Source organism: Numenius arquata, chromosome 20 (genome assembly GCF_964106895.1).
Source record: "Numenius arquata chromosome 20, bNumArq3.hap1.1, whole genome shotgun sequence".
NCBI lineage: Eukaryota > Metazoa > Chordata > Aves > Charadriiformes > Scolopacidae > Numenius > Numenius arquata.
The window spans coordinates 1,365,059-1,385,594 of record NC_133595.1 but is presented as its reverse complement, the minus strand read 5'-3'; the positions used below and the strand labels follow the sequence as shown (position 1 = coordinate 1,385,594).

Here is a 20,536-nt window from a genome sequence, read left to right as displayed (position 1 = left end):
GCTGTACAGAAAGGACGAGAGAAGTGCAGTTAGGGGCCAAAAGCAAGAATAAAGCCCTTTTCTCTCCACCATTTATTTGCTGGTGCTGTGTTAGAGTGTATCTCCTAGGAGCTGAAAAGGGGGACTGCCGACAGACATCCTGACCCACAGCAGGAAAATTATGGGGATTAATGTTTCAACTGAGCTTCTCCCTGGTACCTGCTTCCTCTACGGACTTCTGTATTGCTTCTGCTAATTCCTGGTCTGCGATCTCCTCCGGCCGCACGTCGTCCCGCCCGGCCCCGTAAGCCAGCCGGGCGCACTCCGGCAGCTCACCCTCCGGCAGGAAGGTGGTCTGCGAGCCAGTTGTGCCGATCACGAGGACATTCTTCTTGAGATCGATCGAACACTGCGAAAGAGCATCGAGACATCAGGGGCCTGCACAAGAGTCAGAGCAATTCCCGGAGAAAAAGGAGAAACAAGGTTAAACAATCCATTCTCAATAGGAAGAGCTCACAGCAGCTAAGCAAAGTGGGCCAAGAGCACCAGCTATAAGCAAAGGGCCTCGTGTGACTTGATTTGTAATAAATCATTCAGTTGGAAAGCTCCGAGCATCTTAGATCAGAGCAAAAAGCTTCAGGGAGCAGGCAGACACCCTACAGCTACCCATGATGTATGTAGTGTAGGTACTACAACCCTACAGCTACCCATGATGTATGTAGTGTAGGTACTACAACCCTACAGCTACCCATGATGTATGTAGCGTATGTACTTCTTTCCTGACTGGCTGGAAGATAATCCACCATCAACCCTCCTCAGAAAAACCCCAATAAATTCAGAGGCAAGGCATTTACGTTGCACTTAGCACTTGGGAGAGCCAGTAGCTGTTTCAAAAGAGATTTTGATACCTGATGCCTCTTAAGCATATCCAGTCCCAGAAGCATGTCCATGGGCTGCTCTTCGAGGATTGAAAAGGAGCACGCCAGGAAATCCCCTTCAATCTGGACCTGAGCTGAAACGCAAGGGAGAGAAGTTACCACCTCGCAAGGCTCCAGCGCAACAGATCGACTTTGTGCTCTTCCATCCCCTGGGAAAGGTCTGCACAAACCTGGGCATATCTGAAACCAGAGCTCTGACGTACTGTTCGGGTGACAGAAAGTCTAGCTCTGTGCAAACCCCGGGGACTGTCAGGCCTGCCTTGGTCTCGAGAAGTTAATTATTTTAAAAACTGACTTGCTTTAGAGCCTTAAGTACTGCTTCTGTAACCCTCCGAGCTCAACAAGCTGCGTACGGCTCATTAGAGCACAAGTCTAAAAAGCAACAACAGTGAAGAGAATCGATTTTTCAGGCCTTAAGGACAATCTCCTCTCATCCAGAAAACCCACGCAAGAGCACAGGGAGCCTTCTCTTCCCAAAGGGACACGGAACACTCCGTTGTATTGGAACCTTTCCTGAGCAACTCCTGCTGCCCAGCGCTCCCACCCCAAACAGGAAAGATCCTGCCATTTCACATTAGTCCTGGTTTTTTGCACCCAGAGTGAACACATCCTCTGAGCTGAGGACTCCCTCACCTAAAAGTATTAAGGTAATTACATTTAAAAAAACATTAAATGAGACAGAAGCCAGACTACTGTGCCCGAGACGAAGATATTGCAGATGCACTTTTATTTTACTCTGTAGGAGTTTCTCACAATTATAGCATTAAACCAGATACTCCTCGGTGCCAAGGTTGTGGGAAACGCAGTCAAACTGCTGCTAAAGCTGCCCAAAGAATCCCAGTACTTACCTAAGTGCACTCTCCCAATTATTTTCTGCGTTCCCACACCTTTAGCGATGCCGGCCCACCGCCGATCTACCAGCCGCATTATGTTGCACCTTTCAGCGCAAGCTTGGCTCATGATGGTCATCTGGGCACCTACCAGCAAGAGAACTCGTGTTAAATCCTGACAGTTCATCACAAATTCAAATTCTCTCCTGGAAGGGCTTAAGAAGACCTTGCGCTCAGCAGCCGACAAACCACACGGCACCAGCAACTGCATTAGGGCAGAAAGGCTTCCCGTGAATCCCACTGCGTAAAACTGACTGTTTACACACGGATCAGCGCTGACGGTAAAGTACATATTACTGTAGAGCTGGAACAACCCCAAGTACTTCCCCTTTAAGGCTGTGGATGGGAAGCACGGCCTTAAAGGCATGCAAAATCCCCCCCATCTGTGAAATGAGATAAGACACACGTGTGGCAGTGACCTCTCTGGCATCGCAGCCCCAGAAATTCTCACAGGAGCCTTGATCCGGGGTGTTCGAGCACTCGTGCATGCTGCTTCTCACAACAGTTTGCTCTGCTTTCAGGCTTTAATCAGGTGCTTCAAAACCTCGTAATGCAGTGCTTTATTATGGAATTTTGGGGCAAAACTCCTGGAGCATTTCCTGTCTCCCTCGGTGAGGGAGGATGCAGAGAAAGAGATGAAAATGGGGCAATTCACCTGAGTCAACAAAGGCTTTCACTGGATGTCCGTTGACTTTGCAGTTAATGTACAGCATCACCACCTGCCCAAAACTCTCGGGGGCCTCTTCCATCGCTATCGTCATGTTTTCTTCAATGTTTTGTTGCCTGAATTTAACGGAGAACAGAGAGAAAAATCAGACCTTCCGTCAGCCAGATCTCATAAGCATCCCTCCGACTCACAATCGAACCTGGCAAGCCCACCCGCTGCAGCTCACCTTACACACAGCATGTTTAATCCACAACAAAGACCGCTTCGTTAGCTAAACACGGCCTTCTCAGCAGCGGGATCGCTACTAATGATCCAGAGACATCAAGTTGCTCCCCAGCAGTCACAAAGACTGCTCCTTCCCACACTTTGCCCAATTCACACTAGAGCATCAGACGACCTTCTGTTTGCAACAGAAACCTGTCACCACAGGGTTAGCCTGGAGAATTTGCAAGCAAAAACCTGCATATTTATTATTCACTCTAAAATAAAGCACTGAGGGGCACACCATGAAGACGTTGCCAGTAGCTGCAATGCTGGAATCCCACATGGCAGCTGAACATTAAAATCCTCCAAGGTTTCCCTGGTATCTTCCCTTTCCAGACACAGGAAGGGAGGGAGGTGATCAAAACCGTGGCAAGAACATCACCACAAGCACAAGCCCTTGGTGCAAATTCAAGCTTCCAGAAGAAACGCTCTTCAAGAAGCCCATCACAGCCCCTACACTAATCTTGGAAGCGATGGGTATCCGTAGCGACTGCATCCGAAATAGCTGTATCTACCAAAAAGGGAGAAGGGCTTCTGATTTTGATGCCATTTCATTTTTCCTCCTCAGTAGGGGAAGAGGAAAAACCCCAAGCTCCTCTCTGATTCATCTTCTGTACCGTGGTAGCCTTCCCACAGCAAGAGGGGGTAAACGTGGTTTCTTGGTGGGGAAGGAAAGCAGCCAACGGCACCTGAGACCTGACCCTACTGCCAGCCTGTCCCGCTTCAGATACTCCTGACACTGAGCCACACCTTCTCCTGTCTTTTTTTATTTAAATTGGATATACAGGGGTTAATCTTTTTTTTTTTTTTTTTTTTTTACTTGTCAAATCCATTATTGATTTCTCTGTGCTTGACACCCTCTCCACCTAAAACACACCTGAAGGGCAGAGACGTGTCTCGAAAAAAATATGATGCTTGCAATAGTTTCCAATCAATCTTGGGCAGAGCACAGTTAATTAAGCAAGCAGCTCAGAGAAACTAAGCGGGGTGTGAAATCTGGGGGCTGCCAGATGCCCAAACTGTTCCCCAACAGCCACACAGCCTGGGACACATGGCATTTATCTGTCCCCTCATCTGTGGGAGAAGGAAAGCGTTCCTGTGCCTCCGAGCAGTGTTTTGCTATCTACAAATATCTATTTTTCTGCACGGCTAAACCTAGCATTTATCTGGCACCAACACCTTGTCAGTCGTAATACAAGAACGACACAACAAATTAATTTTGGTTATGACCAACTATGAGCCTGTATCAGAAGGATGTTTCTTTATCAGGGAAAAAACCCACCAGTCATGTTCTGACTCAAGGATTTATCACTCAATTTAAGAAATCAAGCCTCAGCCCAATGCAATTACATTTGGAAGACAGCAAGAGGGAGCGAGCGCTGACGAGCAGAACGTATTTCTACAGAAATCTCTTCTGACAGCAGTGATGATGCTGAGAGTCGGGAATCGGTCAGAGACACAAAACAATTAGCAGGAAGCAAAACCAAATCTCAAAGGCAGCCGGGAGAAACGGCGCCACGTTGCTGTGCAGAGAGCTCCGCTTGGAGACTACCACAGTTCTCTGGTTCAAAACACACCCAAGGCACCCGAGTTCCACCCCTCAGGAGGATCTAAGATCTCTAAGTGCTTTCCACAAGTGCTCTCGCTTCAGAGTAGACCAGCTTGGACAGCTCTGGAACATCACACGCTGCCTCCTCGTGGTCTGGGCTCAGCTGGAGGCATGGAAAGGATGGGGTAAGCCTACGTGTCCCTTGATTCCCAACCTTCCCACACACAAAGGTGGCTCAGAGCATTCCCCTGCAGGCATCTTAAGGCCGTATCTAATCACACTCCTTGCATCCTCCATGGAAAAAGCATCATGGATGGAAGCACCCTGTGGAAAAAAGCACCACGAAAACCTCCAGAGCCCACAAGCAGCTTTGGTTCTCTACCTTATGTCTTCTTCTATCTTGGCTTGTGCCTCCAGATCAAAAGGGTCAGCTGAATAGAGTCGGATCCTCTCCTGCTCCCGCCGGGCTCGGTCCTGCTGTTGCTCCAGCAACACCCTGGTGAATTTCTCTGCAGTAACAAGGAGACACAGAAATGCTTTTTACTGGAAATGACTCTTACAAATCAAGTTTTGGCACAACAAACTCTCCTTTTCATGCCAGCACGCGCTCAGAGACAGGCTCAGCAGCACCAGCACCAAACGCTTCATCTAAAGGCAGCAGGGACAGACCTCAAGGGATCGGTGGCAAACTTGGGAACCTGCCGAGATGAAAAACAACGGGACAGAGCTCTTTCTCCTTGGGTCTGCTACCCAGACTCAGCACAGTCAAACTCAGTTTCCTCGCACATACATTTTTATATGGAAGAAAAATGGCAAAGCCATGAAGACAACAAGATTTAAAATAAAGAGCTGCCACTAAAACAGGAATTCATTCTTCTGTTGCAGCAAGAATCGCCTGCACAATACTCCAAAAAAAAACCAGCTGCAAAAGCAGCAGATAAGTGAGACCCGAAGCAGAAATCAGGACTGCAGAACTTGCACAATTCAGACGAGAAGCTTGGGTGCACGTGTGCTTTGAAAAAGCTTCAGACAGAGAGAGGAGCAAGATTTCCCAGCTCTCAGTGAGATGGCCCATCCACAACAGCAGCTTGCAAAATCTACCATGTTTTACACTCAGCAATCCCGTAGAATAACCGTCTGAGGATCCAGCAAAGAGCAAGCGCAAAACCGTAAGACATAAAAAGACTAACAACAAAACTTACTTTAAACCCCAGCAACACAGGCAAAGGCAGGGACATTATACACATTTTAAGAACCCAGTTTTTAGATCCCCATGTTTCGGATGGCCTCTGGCTATTTTTTTTTTATTTTTTTTTTTTACTGCTTGGATCGGATCACACACATTCCCAAAAGGACCTGGCAATAAATTGAGCTCTGTAAACACAGAAGGTTGCGGATTTGCTTCCAGAAATGCAGCTCCCATGAAGAAGCTCCCTGGCTCAAAGGCAGTTACGTGTTCAGGAAGGCATCGGGTATGTTTTCTTATTTGTTTTTGTTTGGTTTTGTAGCAGGTGCCTTCTAAAGTGCTCGCGGTGCATCCAGTGCAGTCACAAGGCATGTATCTATGTGTATATTTGGGCATCAGAGCCAGAGCTGGGCTGGATCCGTGCCCAAATCCAACAGCAGCTGTACAGAATGATGAGAACACAACCAGATCAAACCCCACTTCCTTCCCACAGCCCCACTGCGGCCATTTGGGACTAAAAATGCACACCCGAATCAAAGTTTAATGCGCACAGCGAGACAAGAGAGAGCAGCAGAGGAGCCTGTTCTGGGTGTCTTGGGCTTAACCTCTCGTTTCCTCTGCCCGCTGCAGCATGTCTTCTCAAGGTGATAGAACAGTTTCTCTGTTCTCTGTCCGTACTGCACTACGGACGCAGCGCTCACAAGAGGTGTGAAAAAGCTTGACAGCGCAAAGGACACGGTTTTAACTCTGGATATGAGCTAAAGTAAAATTTAAAAATGAAACAGGCCAACAATATCCTTGCGAGTTCCTTTCTAGCTTCCTTTAACAGAGAGAAATCACTAGGATGTAACCTTGAAGGAGGTCTCCTGCTAGAAGCTCCTCCTCTTCATTCATTTCCCCAAACCCAACAGGATGTATTTCCTAACTAAAGGACTTGCAGATGTTTAGAAGCACATCCTCTGATGGCCAAACCACCACCCTGTTCTCATACTGAAAGGACATTAGAGTTCAAAGCTTCCATCACATGAGGAATGAGGGACCAGCATCAGCTGGTCCTGCAGAGGAAGGGAAGGACACGGATTAGACTCCAACTGTGCCCAAAATACGTGAACACCTTCAAAATTAACAGACTGAAACATTTATGTCTATTTCTATTGGAAAAGCTCCCTAAAGACACCATTTACATGTTCCTTTCCCTCTCAGCTGTCTGCTTCTGTAACAGCTAAGCATCAGGGACAGGGTTGGTTTTGGCGCGCTGCTCTGTGGAGTCTCAGGGCGCTCTGGGATGCAGCAAACGCAACACCGTTATCGGAAAACATGAATTCAGGGAGTCTTTGCACAACAATCGGGAGCTGAGCCACTTGTGTTCACAGAAACTCGACTTGTCTGTGCATACGATATTTCAAAGTAGGGGATATAGGATATTAAAGAAGCCAAACAGGAGAAATACCCTCAACTTGCCAGAAACGGTCTTGTTAGGAGAGGAACTCTGCCTTCCGTACTCCAAAGTGGCCCCTTCTACCAGCACCATCGATGAGTTGGCAGCGAATATCCCAGTTAGTGCCTGCCTTTTAGCGGAAGGCTCTAACAGATTCAAAACCCCCTCCCGCAGATTAAAAACCCAACGTACCCAGGTCTCCACTGAGCAAGGCCTCCGCCAAGGGGGGGTTGCGCTCCTTCAGCAGGGAGAGCTCGTGGGGATTGGCGAGCAGCATCTCCCGCAGCAGCGCCGGATTGTCCAAACCCTGAGGGAACGAAGGTGCATCGGGAGGCGACGGGCGAAGACGCTGCGCCGGTGGCTGGTGCTGCTGCGAGGATGTCCCAGGAACCGCGATGCTGCTGAAGTCTATCCTCGGCAGACCTGGAGGGGGAAAAAACCAGTCAGAGGTGTTGGCGCTTCACGGTTACGATTCCGCTTGAAAAACACAGTGGAAAAACCGCGGGAAGATTGAGCTGCTCTTAATGCTACAGTATCAGACTGGATTCCGCCAACAGCGGTTCGTGTCGGAAGCACGGCCACGCGCTTGGGTTAGTGGGTTAGGAATGCCAGCTCGTACTGCTCTAACTGCTCCAGCCTTCTACCTGGCCCATTTTTTATCCCCTGAAATGCACTTAGTGAAAAGCAGACTAGTTATTTCCAGCTTCACAAACGGGAATATCCCAGGGAGGGATGGCAGGGCTAAACCCAGTGTCTCCAAGGCTCTTCTGAATCTTTTTGATTAAAAAAAAAAAAAGCAGGGGGAAGGGGGGAAAGTACCATTTCTGTAGCCCTGCATTGCAGGCACCAATCCTCCAGCTGAGGCAGGAGGACGAGGACCTCGAGCAACGCTCCCATGCCCTTCTCAGCCAGCAGTACCTGCTTTTCCAGAGATATTTTAGGGGGGGGGAATTGCTAGGAATCGCTGCAGAAGGCGGGACAGAGGAGCAGGGCTCCGCTCAGATGTTATCTGAGGAGTTTCTCGTGTGTACGCAGGATTGTGTAAACCGGGTTTGTCAAGATGCATCTTCTCCGGGTGTTTGTCACGGTACAGACTGACAGCGTGCACCGCAACAGCCTTTTAACGTGTTGGAGCTGCACAGACTGCAGATTATTGGGCCGTTACACTGAGCGGGAAGGGAAGCGGTGGTCGTATGAAAAATCACACCCTGTACAAAAACTGCTGTTCTGAACCAGTCACCTTCCTCGCCTGCTCTGTATTTCCCCAAAAGAACAGCAAAATGGCATTCGTTTCCTTAGAATTAAAAAAAAAAAAATCCATTAAATAACTAGCCCTTTAGCCAATTTTAAAAGTCCCTGCCTCATCCCTCATCACTCTCCTTCCTAAGCATTTTGCCCAACGAGGCGCTAAAGGAGACTGACAAGAGACGGAGTCGGTGTTTGATAAATATGGAGATTTTTGGATGCTCAGAGCAGAAGTTGGCACAAATCCTTTCTCACCTGGGAAACGGATGGAGGGTCGCGGCTCTACCGCCTCTTTCTGTCGCAAAATCACCACGTCCCCGTCTTTCAAGCCATAGGAGGCCAAAGATCTGTTGTTGTCGGTCAGAGGCCGCTCCGCATAGACTATCTGTTCATGGACAGAGCGCAGAGAAAAACACCACGCGTGACAAAGCGGACATCTTGCTTTTCTTTATTTTTATTTTTTTTTTAGGAAAGCGTTCCCAGTAAATCCTCCAGACCCGTCTCAAGCATCAGAAGGGAAGGTGTGCAATGCTCGCCACAGGCAGGCCCTGCCAAGGCACCTTCACCTCAGGCACGGAGAGAGCTCAACGGGTAAACGGTTGGATGATGACACAGGGTTGGTTTTACCGAAACCCAGCAACGGTTTCTCGAAAACCAGCATCTCGGAGAAGGGCTGGTCTCTCTTAATTAGAGGCCAGGCTTTTGAAAGGAAAGCCAGCCTCGCAGCGGGGCTGTTTGCCACACGTTCCCAAAACCCAATCTCTACGTTTTCACAAGTCACGACCATCTTCTACAGCGTTATCTCCCCTCAAGTCAGCACCTACTGACCAGGGACTGACTGCACACGTGCAGGCAGCGTCCGCCGGGGTAGATCCATGCATGATCCAGTCCAATATCTACCATCTCTGCCTTTTCCCCACAACACGCTTCCCCAGAAGAACCAGTTTTACAGGGACCTCAATGATTAGCTCAGTGATTTCCAGTTTACTTCAGTGATGGAACTCTATCCAGACTCCAAGGCTCAGCACCCAAAGACACCTCTCCCGAGCCTGCGGTCAGTCCGTGGCAGGAAGAATTCATTTCTTTTGACTATAAAACACAAAGTCACATCCTCCTCTATTACGATAACCTGACTTAACACGGGGTCTGAAGATTAAACAGAAAAACATACTGAGATAAAAAATGAATAATCACCATGGGAACATTTCTGTTACCATTAGATCTGTAATACCTACAGATGTCCCGAATTACAGGGAAACAAACAAACAAACAAAAAAAAAGTAAAGAAATGCTTTATGGGAACAAAACTTCTCAGAAACAGTATCTGCTAAGCATGAAGGTTTCTGTGCCTCCGTCGGAGGACAACGAGACCAGACAGATCAGTTCAGCAGCGTCCTACCCCCTGGAAGGAGTCCAAAGCGAGAAACCCCGGAGAACTCGGCCTAAACCCGTCGGGCATAGGATTGAATTTCACGTTTACCACCCCGTTTAGCAAGACCCGCGTCTCTCTGGGTCTGGAAAAGGCCGGTTCGGCAACAACAGGTTTCCCACAGGTCGGGACTGGCAAAGTCGCGTGGGAGAAGCTTTTGCAGCCCTTGCCTGGACGGGCTACGGCTCTGCTCGATACTATCGCACGTAGCAGATCCAAAAAGAAGATCCTAAAAACACCAATTACGTCTTAAGGTCTGGAAGACACTACAGGCTTTCACTGCTTTAATGCAGCAACTCAGAAATATTACAGAGAATCCCACTAATGCACTCTAAGAGCGGCGGTGCCAAAGTAAGACAAGACAGAAAAAGCAAAAATAACAAGAACCACGTACGACAACAACCGGAACCATCAGAATTAGGGAAACACACGCAATGGGAAACCAACACGAGCTTCCAACCTTCTCATTAACCACGCGCTATTGCACCAGACTGGGTGCAAACGAGGGTCCGTTTCCAAGCTGTATTAAGGCCCGCGGTCTCTGCTCCGATGGTTTGCGAGACATTACCGGCATAATTAAGGTTAGTGCGTGATGGGAAGGGTCCCAGTGCATCCTCTCACGTTCCCGGACGCCTCCCGCCCGGCCTGACTCGATAACGCCGCTGCCCGCAGAGAAAGCGAGCTCGTAATACATCCCAGCTGCAAGCCCAAATCTTAAATGGCAGTTTCCCTGCGCAGAGACTCTGGAAGAGACAAGTTAATCAGTTTAAGTGAGGTTTTACCTCTGTCGTCTTGCTGCGATTGGATTTATGAGCGTTTGGCCTTAACACCTCAGACAATGAATTAAGCGCCTGGCACTCACGCCACATCCATTAGCGGCACGCCTTAGGATGCTTTTGACCCATTCAGCTCCACTGTTAAAACAAACTGATTTAATTTTGTTGTGTTTTGATTATCTGGTTTGTAGGGTATTTTAGAAGGCTGTCCAGGTACCGACACGGGCTCTTCTGGAGGTGACCTGGGCCCAGATGCGGGCACCGATACCACCCGACGGCTGGATTTTGCACGATGCCGTAGGGTAGAACCTCCTTATGGAGCGAGGAACCCCAATCCAGAGTGCCAGATTCCACCGGTGAATGTAAATTAACTCAAACTGAATGCGTTAAATCCTCCCGTGCACAGCCAAGGACAGGAAAGAAGGAGAAACCAAGGAAAGAAATGGTGCTGCCAGAGGAACCCGGTTCTTCCCAGAGCCTTCCTGTCCCTTCTCCAGAAAAGCCACTGCCTCAACGCATGGAGGAAACCGCAGCGAGCCCAATTATTTCCCCTCTCCTCACCCAGCTCCTCTTATCACCGCAGCCCGGTCCCCGTTATCTCACGCCACCCTCCCCGTCTTGCGGCCGCCGCCGTCCCTCAGAAACCTCGCAGCCCCCCGCTCGCCTCCACCCCACGCTGCAGCGCCCGCAATGAATTCCCCAAAACAGCAGAAAATAAGGCTGGGAGTAACACACCCCAGCGCTTCACTCCGCCCTGCACAAGGACTATTAAATTCACCCTCTCTCCTGCGCCAACGTGACACTTTTTAACGCAACACGCGCTTCGGTTACGGAGAAAACGGTAGTAAAGCACCGAGTTTGGTAAATGTAACACTGCCTATTTGCGGAGGGTGGTTTAAGCACGCAAAATCCTTCTACCCAACAAACCACCAATAACTTGCATTTTCAGATTTCTCCCCACCGAAGGTCCTCAAAACACTTCCCAAACGCTGGGCAGAAACAAGAGGGAAAGGAACAATAAATACAGGGCTAGAACACATTAAAAGCAAGGAAGCAAGATGATGCACGAACAGCAGATGGGCGAGCAGAAGGGAAGCAGAGGTGGCTACAAAAAGCGCAGCGCTGATCCCTGTCACCTGCGGCCCATAAAAACGGCAAAACTCCGCAGCAGTTTCACTGCAAAGGACCGAACTGTCAGCACAACATAAGCAAAAAAGTCTGTGACCCCCTCATTATCCCAAAACAGACCCAGAGCTGATGGGTTACCCTGACACAAGGGGGACAAAGTGAGGACGAGGAGTTTACGGAGCCACCACGCGCTGGCAGAGTCCCACGCGTAGAGGTTGTCCCCGTTCCCAGCAGGGAATGGGGGTGCTTCACCGGTGGCTGCGAAACAAACGGGGGGGTTTGCTGGAGCGCAGCAGATGGGAACCTGGATTTGAGGTGGTTTCTCTCTTTCTACCTACCAAAAAAAAAAAATCAAGTTGTTCCCCCCTAAAGGAAAACCCACCCCGCACCTTGATTTTTCTCCCCCTGCTTTGGAGACTGTTTCCTCCTGCAAACCAACTCCTCGTCCCCACATAAAAGGCTCGCCGAGGGCAGAGGTAAAGCAAAACGCCGCGGGGGAGGCGTGGGGAACCTGCTCGGCGAGGGAACACATCCACCCCGAGGGCTGTCGGCTCAGCCCTTTTTCCATCACTGACTAATATTTGCTTGACTGGAAAAATATTGTATTAATTTCGACTTGGAACAGACTCGGGAAGCGAAAAAGCCATCGCCAGAAAACTCCTCAAACTCTGCCAGGCGCGGGCAGCGCCCCGAGAAAAGGAGCTGACATCGCCCTGTCCTGCAACGCGCCACCCCGCTGATAAACGGGTAAAAATCGCAAGAAAAGGGGAAAAAAAGAAAAGTGGGACTGAACCCAAAACAGTGAGTAAACCCCAGACGGACGGACAGACGGACGAGAGCCGCCCCCACGCCGTGTGTTTTGGCACGTTGGCAACGAGCGAGCCCCGAATTTGTCTCTTTGCTGGGGGAAACCAGGCAAACGCGCAGTTCGGTCCCCACGCCTGTATGGGGAAAAAAAAAGGGGGAGAAAAGCCTCAATCTGCCCTTTTCCGCCCCAGACACGGGCAGGAATTTGAATAAACCCTTTCCTGAAGGTTTCAGCCTCATTCCTCGGGGTCTGAGGGGACCGCAGGCCACCACCTTTCCTGCTCTCCCACTCCTGTTCCAAGCCCTTCTCCATTTAAACACCAAATTCTTCTGAAAACTCAATAAAAAAACCCCCAATTTTCTTCTCCTTTTCAGCTCCAGGGCGGGAGGAGACCGAGTCTTTCCCGGAGGGACCCCGGTAAGACATCGAGCCATCGGGGACTCGGAGGACTCTCCTGAGGGGAAGAGGAGGATCTTGAGGGGAAAAAGGACGCGTTTCTCCCCCAAAAAACGACAGGTCGCCCCCCCAAAATAACCCCCCAGCTCGGGGAGCCGGCGGGGCGGAGGCCCCAGGGGCTGAAGGGGGAACAAAGCCGATTCCAGCCCAGGGGACCCCAACCCCGGGGCGGGGGGTGAGGGCCGTGCCCTCCCCGCTCCTCACGGGATGGGGGGGGGGGGGGGAGGGAGGGGGCACGGTCGGCGGGTAGGGCCTGACCTGGCTCTCGGCCGCCGGGATACCGGACTCCAGCTCGCAGAGAGCGCGGAAGTTCTGCAGTTCGAAATCGGCGTCCACCTGGAGGGAGAAGGTGAGCTCGCTGCGGTCGCGGCGCAGGCAGAACACGGTGAGCAGCATGGCCGACCCGCCGCCTCCGCCACCGGCCCCCGCCGCCGCCAAGTGCCGCCGCCGCCGTCAAGCGCCGCCGTCGCAAAGCGCCCGCCCCGCCGGGCCGGGGGCCGGCCGTCAATCAGAGCCGCTCGACCAATCAATGGGGGAGCCTGGCGGGAGGGGGCGGAGCGGGGGCGGGGCCTGCGCCCCCTCCCCGCGTTCAGCCCGTGGGTTCCTCGCCCCCGCAGCCTTCCATTTCCCCCATTTCACCCCAAAACGGCCCCCGCGCACCCCAAAAGCCGGTCGCTCCGTCCGTCCCCCATCCTCCTTCGACCCCTCGGTTTTACCCGCCTCGCATCTTCCGGCTGCTTTGTCCTCCCCCCACCCCTCCCTGTGCGTTTTGGGGAGCTCCGAGGCCCTCGGTGAGACCTTTGGGGTGTCCCTGAACCCACTTCTTTGCTTTTTGGGGCCAAGTGTGGCTTTTGGGGTGCCCCATCTTCCTCGCTGTGCCTTTGGGGACACCCTCGGGGTGGTTTTTGGCGTGCCCCACGTCCCTCCGCGCACCCCAGACTCCCCATTTTGCCTCTTGGCGCCACCCGACTGTTCCCGCACAGCCCCTCCAGGAACACCCCGAGCTGCCAGGGTGACGCAGGGACGTGTCCTCCAGGTGCCACCAAGCTGGGGGTGGTGGCCCCAGGGCGGTGAATTCACTTCGCTTCCATCCAGGAGAGGAACGAGACTTTTATTTCGAAAAGGCATCGAAATCTCCAACCAAAATCATCCCGAGGACGGGGCGGGGAGACAAACAGCCCCGACTCGTCAACGTCACGGCTCCGGGTCTGCAGACGCTTCCCCACAATTTCATTTTCTTCCCTATTAATCCCCTCCCCCCCCCGCCAAAAAACGTGTAAAAATAATTAAAAAAAAGACCAAACGGCAAATCCACAGCGTCTCTGGCACCTACCAGTCCTCACGCGGTTACGGAGGGGGGGTCCCCAGCGGTGGTGCTGGGGAAGGGGTTGTTCCTACTCCCGGGGGAGCTCAGTCGGATTTCTCCTTCTCCTTCATGTGCAGGAAGACGATGCTGAACATGAAGAGTCCAACCATCATGGAGAAGGCGCCGGCGTAGTAAGGGTAGGCCGAGGGGATGAAACGTTCGTACTGGGTGTGCTGGAGGGGCCGCACGGAGACCTGGGGGGGGCAGAGAGACGCCCCGTGAGGCCGGCACCGGGCACCTTTCCCTCAGGGGTGTCTCGTCCCACCACCCTTACCTGGGTAGAGGAGTAGAGGTGGGTGTACCCCAGCCGGTTATAATCCACCTTGAACTGAAACACCCCGTAGACGTCCGGCAGCTTGAACCGCACGCTGTATTTTCCACCTGAGAAAGAGATGGCGACGTTCAGGTGACACGAGGACACCGAGCAGCGAAACCAGCCCCAAAACGGGGGTTGTGGGGAGGGGAACCCACCGTTCCTCTTCAGGAAGGTCCTCACGAAGGGATCGATGCGGACGAACTCCAGCTGAATGTCGTCTCCGTCGAAGGGGACCCACTTGCCGTCAGAAAGCTTTTCGATGACGATGCTGTACTCCTGCAACCCACCCGCAACGCCTGACGTTAACGAGCGGTGGCCTAAAAACCAACCTCCGCCCCCCAAATCCCTTTTTCAGCTCCCCTGATCCCCAACCCCCGCCCCTGCCCTTACCACCAGGTCGGTGACGGTGTAGGCGTTGGGAGGCGCGAGTTCCCCCACGCGGTGGTGGGACACGGCTCCCACCCGCAGCACTCCCTCCTCCTTGAACACCCAGCGGGACAGGGCCACGGCCAGCTCGTAATTACCCGTCTGCGAGTACCTACGGACCAAGGAAGGCTGAGAAAGCACGGCAGCCCCACCGAAAAAATACACCACGTGTCAAAAATCTGAATTTCACTGAATTTCACTGAATTTTTAGAATTGGAAGGGACCATAAAGATCATCTAGTCCAACTCCCCTGCTGAAGCAGGGTTGCCCAGAGCACATCACTCAGGGCTGCATCCAGGCGGGGCTTGAAGATCTCCAGAGAAGGGGACTCCACACCCTCCCTGGGCAGCCTCTTCCAGGGCTCTGGCACCCTCACCGGAAAGAAGTTTCTCCTCATATTTGAGTGAAACTTCCCATGTTCCAGCTTGTGCCCGTTGCCCCTCGTCCTCTCACTGGGAACCACTGAAAAGAGTCCGGCTCCATCCTCCTTCAACCCACCCTTCAGATACTTATAAGCATTGATAAGGTCTCCCCTCAGCCTTCTCTTCTCCAGGCTAAAGAGCCCCAGCTCTCTCAGCCTTTCTTCATAAGGGAGATGCTCCAATCCTTGAATCATCCTCGTTGCCCTTCGCTGGACTCTTTCCAGTAGTTCCCTGTCCCTCTTGAATTGGGGAGCCCAGAACTGGACGCAGTATTCCAGTTGTGGCCTCACCAGTGCAGAGTAGAGGGGGAGAATGACTCCCCTCGACCTACTAGCCACTATTAATCGAACCGTTAATAGACATAAAAGCATCAAAAAGCTATCCAGGGGTAAAGGAGGGAATTGCTTCCCAAAGCGCTTCGCTCCACAAGGCCAAAAAACCATGTCAACCCCAACTTCATTCTTAAGATTTCTGCTGTTTGCCCCGTAATGTGAATATGTTTTGCCCTTTTCCCAGAATTTTCTTCAAACAGCTCCCCAAATGTTCCTTGCCGAGGCCAGCAGGAAGCCAAGGTACCTCTTGGAGCCCGGGGTTGCTTTCTGCACGGCGGAATTGAAGAAGGCATCGCTGAAGAAATCCAGGGAGCCGCTGAAAACAACGCGGGCGTTGTTCCGGGCCTGCAGTCCCGCGATCAGGAGGGTGTTCTTCCCCACCGCGTGTGGGTACTGAAAGGGAACGAGTTTCAAAGGGTGTTTCATTGTGAAATTTGAGGGATTTGATTGTAAAAGTGTAGCCCGAAGGAGGAGGAAAAGGAACCGGGCGTACCTGAGTAATGGGCTTATCTGGGAAGAAGGAGTAGGAGGTGGAAGAGCCCGTCAGGATGTCCAGCACCAGCGGGTTGTCAGGGTCAGCCACCATCCTTGGGGGGAGAGGGGCAGTGAGCAGCACCCAGACCCCCCCGGGACCCCCACACCCCAAGGAACACACAACCACAAGAACCTCCTCACCCTTTGGGGGTGGCCAGGCAACCCCCCACACCTCGAAATTAAGTATTTCCTCAAGATACCATAGCACCACAGAATGGTTAGAGTTGGAAGGGACCTTAAAGCCCACCCAGTCCCACCCCCCGCCCTGGGCAGGGACACCTCCCACCACACCAGGTCCCTCAAAGCCCCCTCCAACCTGGCCTTGAACCCCTCCAGGGATGGGGCAGCCACAGCTTCTCTGGGCAACCTGGGCCAGGCTCTCACCACCCTCACAGCAAAGAATTTCTTCCCTGAGATCTCTCCCTTCTTCCAGTGTCAAACCCTTCCTCCTCGTCCTATGGCTCCCCTCCCTGATCCAGAGTCCCTCCCCATCTCTCCTGTAGCTTCTTTCAGGTACTGGAAGGCCATTATAAGGTCTCCCCGGAGTCAAACTATATATAAAATATATAGTCAAGATATATAGTCAAATATACAGTCAAACTTCTCCTACTTAGGTTAAGGAAACATTGCTAAGTGAACAATTAAGCCTCTTAGGAGATTATTTTTTTTTAATCATTATCTGAAATCGAGAGGGACTGCTCGTGCAGGGTCACAGCCAGCTCACCCTGCGCTCTCCTCGCAGCCACACCGGTATTTTTTGCGTGGTTTCCCCACCGACAGCCCCCGCCCCGGCCACTTACCCAACCCCTCGGAAAAGGATGGGGTTCAGCGCCGCCTTCCCCACAATGGTGGGAGCCTTCAGGAGGTTTTCGGTGTCCGCGACAATGAGCGTGTGCTGGGAGGAAAGGAGAGAGCGGTCTGAGGGGGTGACGGTCACTCCTAACTGCACCCAACAGCTTCTCTTGCCATTTGAAAGTTAACATCGTTTTTACAGATAATTAAAACCAAGCAGCTGTTGGATGAATGTTATAATTCAATTAAAAACCTAGAAACCCGCATTTTTTTATTTAATTACGATGAAATTAAATTAATACTGGTAAATACGGAAACATAAATCACCTTTTGATAAAGACAGTGATACCCACAGTATTTTACTTGCCCGTATTTAGCAACTTTCATCCTTAAACTAGGACAACATCCACATACTGCTTCAACAGTTTAATTTAAATAAAAATTAGCAGAATATATTTACTTCAGACCTTAATACGGGTTTTAATTTTAAAGTGCCGGACGACACTAAGGGGAAAAAAAAAAATATCATAGAAGCATGTACATTTCTATACGGATCTCCGGGAGTGAAAGTCTCCCTTCCCACACGTGAAGCGTCGCACTTGGTGTCTGACGCGCTTCACCCGCAGGTGAAATTGCCCCCAAAGCCCTTCCGAGTGGTTCAAAACCGCCACTAATCGCGGTGTGATTGCCCTGAGCCACAGGAGTGGCAATGGGAAACTCAAGTCTGAAAGATCAAACCCAGGAAACTCAGAAAGATGGATTTGAGGGCAGTGCCCCCGACCCTGCAGAGCTTTGCAGCGTTTATCGTGCTGTCAAGCAGAATTATTTATGACTTTCTTGGGAGGAAGCTGAGAAAATGGAGAACAGATGGAAGAAAAAAGGGAAAACAAGGAGAGAAGATTCATCCCTAAACCTTCACATCGAAATTCTCATTAACAAAACGTGCAGGCAAAGCGGTTTACCTGGCCGGGGTCGGATATATCGTAGTTGTGGTGGTCGATGACCGCTGTCCGTTCCTCATCAAACTCGATGCCACACTCGCTGCCCAACTCTCGCAGCGGGTCGCCTGCAGGGAGAGAATGGACTCCCCGTTACGCAGTGTGTTGGGGACGTGATGACAATCTCAGCATTCAAATTAAAAGTAAATTCGGCTCAGAGTCACACACTCAGCCCTCTACGAGCCAAACCCCCAGGAGCATCACAACCTCCCCCAGCTAAATCGCCACTCAAAATGTCAATAAAGGTTATTTATCACCCATTTCCTCACAGCACAAACCTCCAGGTTCACAACCATAAACTGTTTTCTCACCATTTTTGTTACAGGAACTCAGAGAAGGATGAATAAACTGTTTGCTCACTGCAGAGCGTGAGCAGTATATGTGCCTGTCACAAGAACCAGCTGAAACGCGCTAATTTGCTCTGACGAGCGTTTGTACTTACCAATGTCCGAGCTGGCGGCGACAAGGACGCTGCCGCCGCCGTCAATAAAAGCGGTGATGGTCTCCACGTTGATGTTTCCACCAAAATCTGAAAGCACACGTCAGAAATTCATGACTAGTTGACAGAAATAATGCCACGGCAGAATTAAACCACAGCAAAACAGCAAAGCATTTTTATTGTGGCTGAAGGAGCCACCATTAAAGGCTTGGAAACACCTGCATTTTGCTACTGGGTACAAGACAAAAAGAATAACATCTGAAAGGCAGGATTTATTTAAAATTCACAAATCAGTTGGAAAATCCATTCCAAAAACGCCACCAAAGCTGCAAAAGCGCTTGAGTTTTCCCCTCCTGTATTTACCTTCTATGGATGGCGAGAAGATGATCAAATTGTCATACAGAAATTCTCCGTATTTTATCAGGGACAGGCCCGCGTCATCCGCTGTCCGGAAGGTGAGGTCGAAGCCCCTGTCTGCAGCCACCAGACAAAAGTGACAACGTGAATTGACAATTTGAACAAGTGACAATGTGAACAATCAGCCATTGGAATAACCTCCCCAGGGAAGTGGTGGATTCCCCATCCTTAGACACTGTTAAGATTCAGCAGGACAGGGAGCTGGGCCACCTTGTCCAGACTGGGTTTTTGCCAAGAAAGGCTGGACCAGATGATCCTTGAGGTCACTTCCACAATCGACACATGTAGCAGCAAAGCAGCATCAAGATCCTGAGTTTTATTTCCCCAATAAACAGCTGTGTTTTGGAAAAAGCAGCTAAGGGACTTTCTAAGAGCACCACCGGGCTGTCCCTACGTAACACCAATGGGGATTCATGCCCCCGAAGAGCCCTTTTGTTTCAAGGATGCCCCATTGGCACCCATCAAGTGGGAAGCAACGCTGTAAGGGACCCAAAACACAGGCACAGCTGAGGGAACAACCCCCATCTGCTCCCTCAGCCCAGCCAGGAGACACCAAACACCTCCCTCTCCCCCAGGAAACCCCAATCTGCTCCCTCAGTCTGACCAGGGGACCCCAAACACCCCCTTCTCCTCCAGGGAACCCCTACCTCCTCCCTCAGCCTGGTCAGGGGACCCCAACCCACTCCCTCTTTCTCAGGGAATCCCGATCTTCTCCCTCAGCCCAGCCGAAGGACCCTAACCACTCTTCTCTTCCCCAGCGAACCCCAACATCTTAGCCCAGCCCGGCCAGGGGACCCCAAACCACCCCTTTTCTCTCCCCCAGGGAACCCCGATCTGCTCCCTCAGTCTGACCAGGGGACACCCTCTCCCCCGGGGAATCTCAACCTCCTCCCTCAGTCTGACCAGGGGATCCCAAACAACCCCCTCTTCCCCAGGGAACCCCGATCTGCTCCCTGAGCCCGGCCGAGGATCCCTAGCCGCCTCCCTCAGCCCGGCCGGGAGTCCCCAGCCGCCTCCCGGAGCCCTACCCGCCAGGCTGCGGAAGAAGAGCGAATGAGTGTCGCGCAGGTTGCCATTCTCCAGCAGCACCAAGGTGCGGGGGCCCCCCTCAGCCCCGGCCGCCACCACCGCCAGGAGCCACCACAGACGGAGCGCGGCCGCCGCCATCTTGCTCGCCGGCGCCAAGCTTCCCCGGAAGCGGCTTGGGCAACGCAGCAGCCAATCAGCGCCGGGCGCCGCGCCCACGCCGTCCAATCGCCGACAGACAGCTCCTCGCCGCTGGCCAATCAGCGGGACGCCGGCGTGACCCCCGCGCGGCCACCGTAGAGCCGCTGAGGGAGGAGGGAAGATGGCGGCGGGGCCCAGGCGGCGGCGGCGGGCGGTCTGTGACCGCCCCCGAGCGGGCTCCGCTCCCCGGAGTGCAATAACCAGGCTCACAGGCCAGGACGAGACACTGATTATTTATTTCAAGAGTTGCGTGCAAGGCTGAGTGCCCGGTGGTTCCCACAAATCGCCCCTTGTCAGGGCTCTCCAGCGATTTTTATACACGTTTTACATAATTATAATATTAGTACCTGCATTTGATGGGTTAGTAATTTACAGACGGTTACACCATCAAGTTACAGCTACCGTGCGCGCCCAGGAGAAGGGTCTTCACCCGGGAAAGGGTCGTTTGACCTACGGGCGTGATTTCTATTATAGCGAAGGTAGTTCAGCTTAGGACGCTAAAAATTTCCACTTT

The 20,536-nt window shown here is 51.8% G+C and overlaps 2 protein-coding genes across 2 annotated transcripts; both read right to left on the bottom strand.

Annotated features, from left to right (window-relative positions):
- Positions 1-175: 175 nt before the first annotated feature.
- On the bottom strand, positions 176-13,202 carry DDI2 (DNA damage inducible 1 homolog 2). The gene is made up of 8 exons (XM_074161437.1): positions 13,012-13,202; positions 8,412-8,541; positions 7,104-7,334; positions 4,670-4,796; positions 2,463-2,590; positions 1,766-1,894; positions 888-991; positions 176-388 (listed from the first exon to the last, which is right to left on the bottom strand). The coding sequence occupies exons 1-8, from the start codon at positions 13,147-13,149 to the stop codon at positions 176-178; spliced, it is 1,200 nt and encodes a 399-aa protein (XP_074017538.1). The 5' UTR covers positions 13,150-13,202.
- Positions 13,203-13,844: 642 nt separating this feature from the next.
- On the bottom strand, positions 13,845-19,988 carry DDOST (dolichyl-diphosphooligosaccharide--protein glycosyltransferase non-catalytic subunit). Its single transcript, XM_074161697.1, has 11 exons — positions 19,824-19,988; positions 18,742-18,852; positions 18,382-18,468; positions 17,904-18,007; positions 16,950-17,044; positions 16,109-16,202; positions 15,860-16,008; positions 14,826-14,973; positions 14,591-14,711; positions 14,394-14,500; positions 13,845-14,313 (listed from the first exon to the last, which is right to left on the bottom strand). The coding sequence occupies exons 1-11, from the start codon at positions 19,960-19,962 to the stop codon at positions 14,164-14,166; spliced, it is 1,305 nt and encodes a 434-aa protein (XP_074017798.1). The 5' UTR covers positions 19,963-19,988; the 3' UTR covers positions 13,845-14,163.
- Positions 19,989-20,536: the final 548 nt, after the last annotated feature.

Excerpts from the sequence above, each read along its gene's own strand:
- DDOST (XM_074161697.1), bottom strand. The coding sequence starts at position 19,962 with ATGGCGGCGGCCGCGCTCCGTCTGTGGTGGCTCCTGGCGGTGGTGGCG. Across the intron at positions 14,501-14,590 it reads GACCTTCCTGAAGAGGAACG|GTGGAAAATACAGCGTGCGG; the intron begins GTGGGTTCCCCT and ends TCTCTTTCTCAG. Across the intron at positions 14,314-14,393 it reads ACCTCTACTCCTCTACCCAG|GTCTCCGTGCGGCCCCTCCA; the intron begins GTAAGGGTGGTG and ends TGCCCCCCCCAG.
- DDI2 (XM_074161437.1), bottom strand. The coding sequence starts at position 13,149 with ATGCTGCTCACCGTGTTCTGCCTGCGCCGCGACCGCAGCGAGCTCACC. Across the intron at positions 7,335-8,411 it reads ACCCTCCATCCGTTTCCCAG|GTCTGCCGAGGATAGACTTC; the intron begins GTGAGAAAGGAT and ends TTCCCCCTCCAG. Across the intron at positions 992-1,765 it reads AATTGGGAGAGTGCACTTAG|CTCAGGTCCAGATTGAAGGG; the intron begins GTAAGTACTGGG and ends CTTGCGTTTCAG.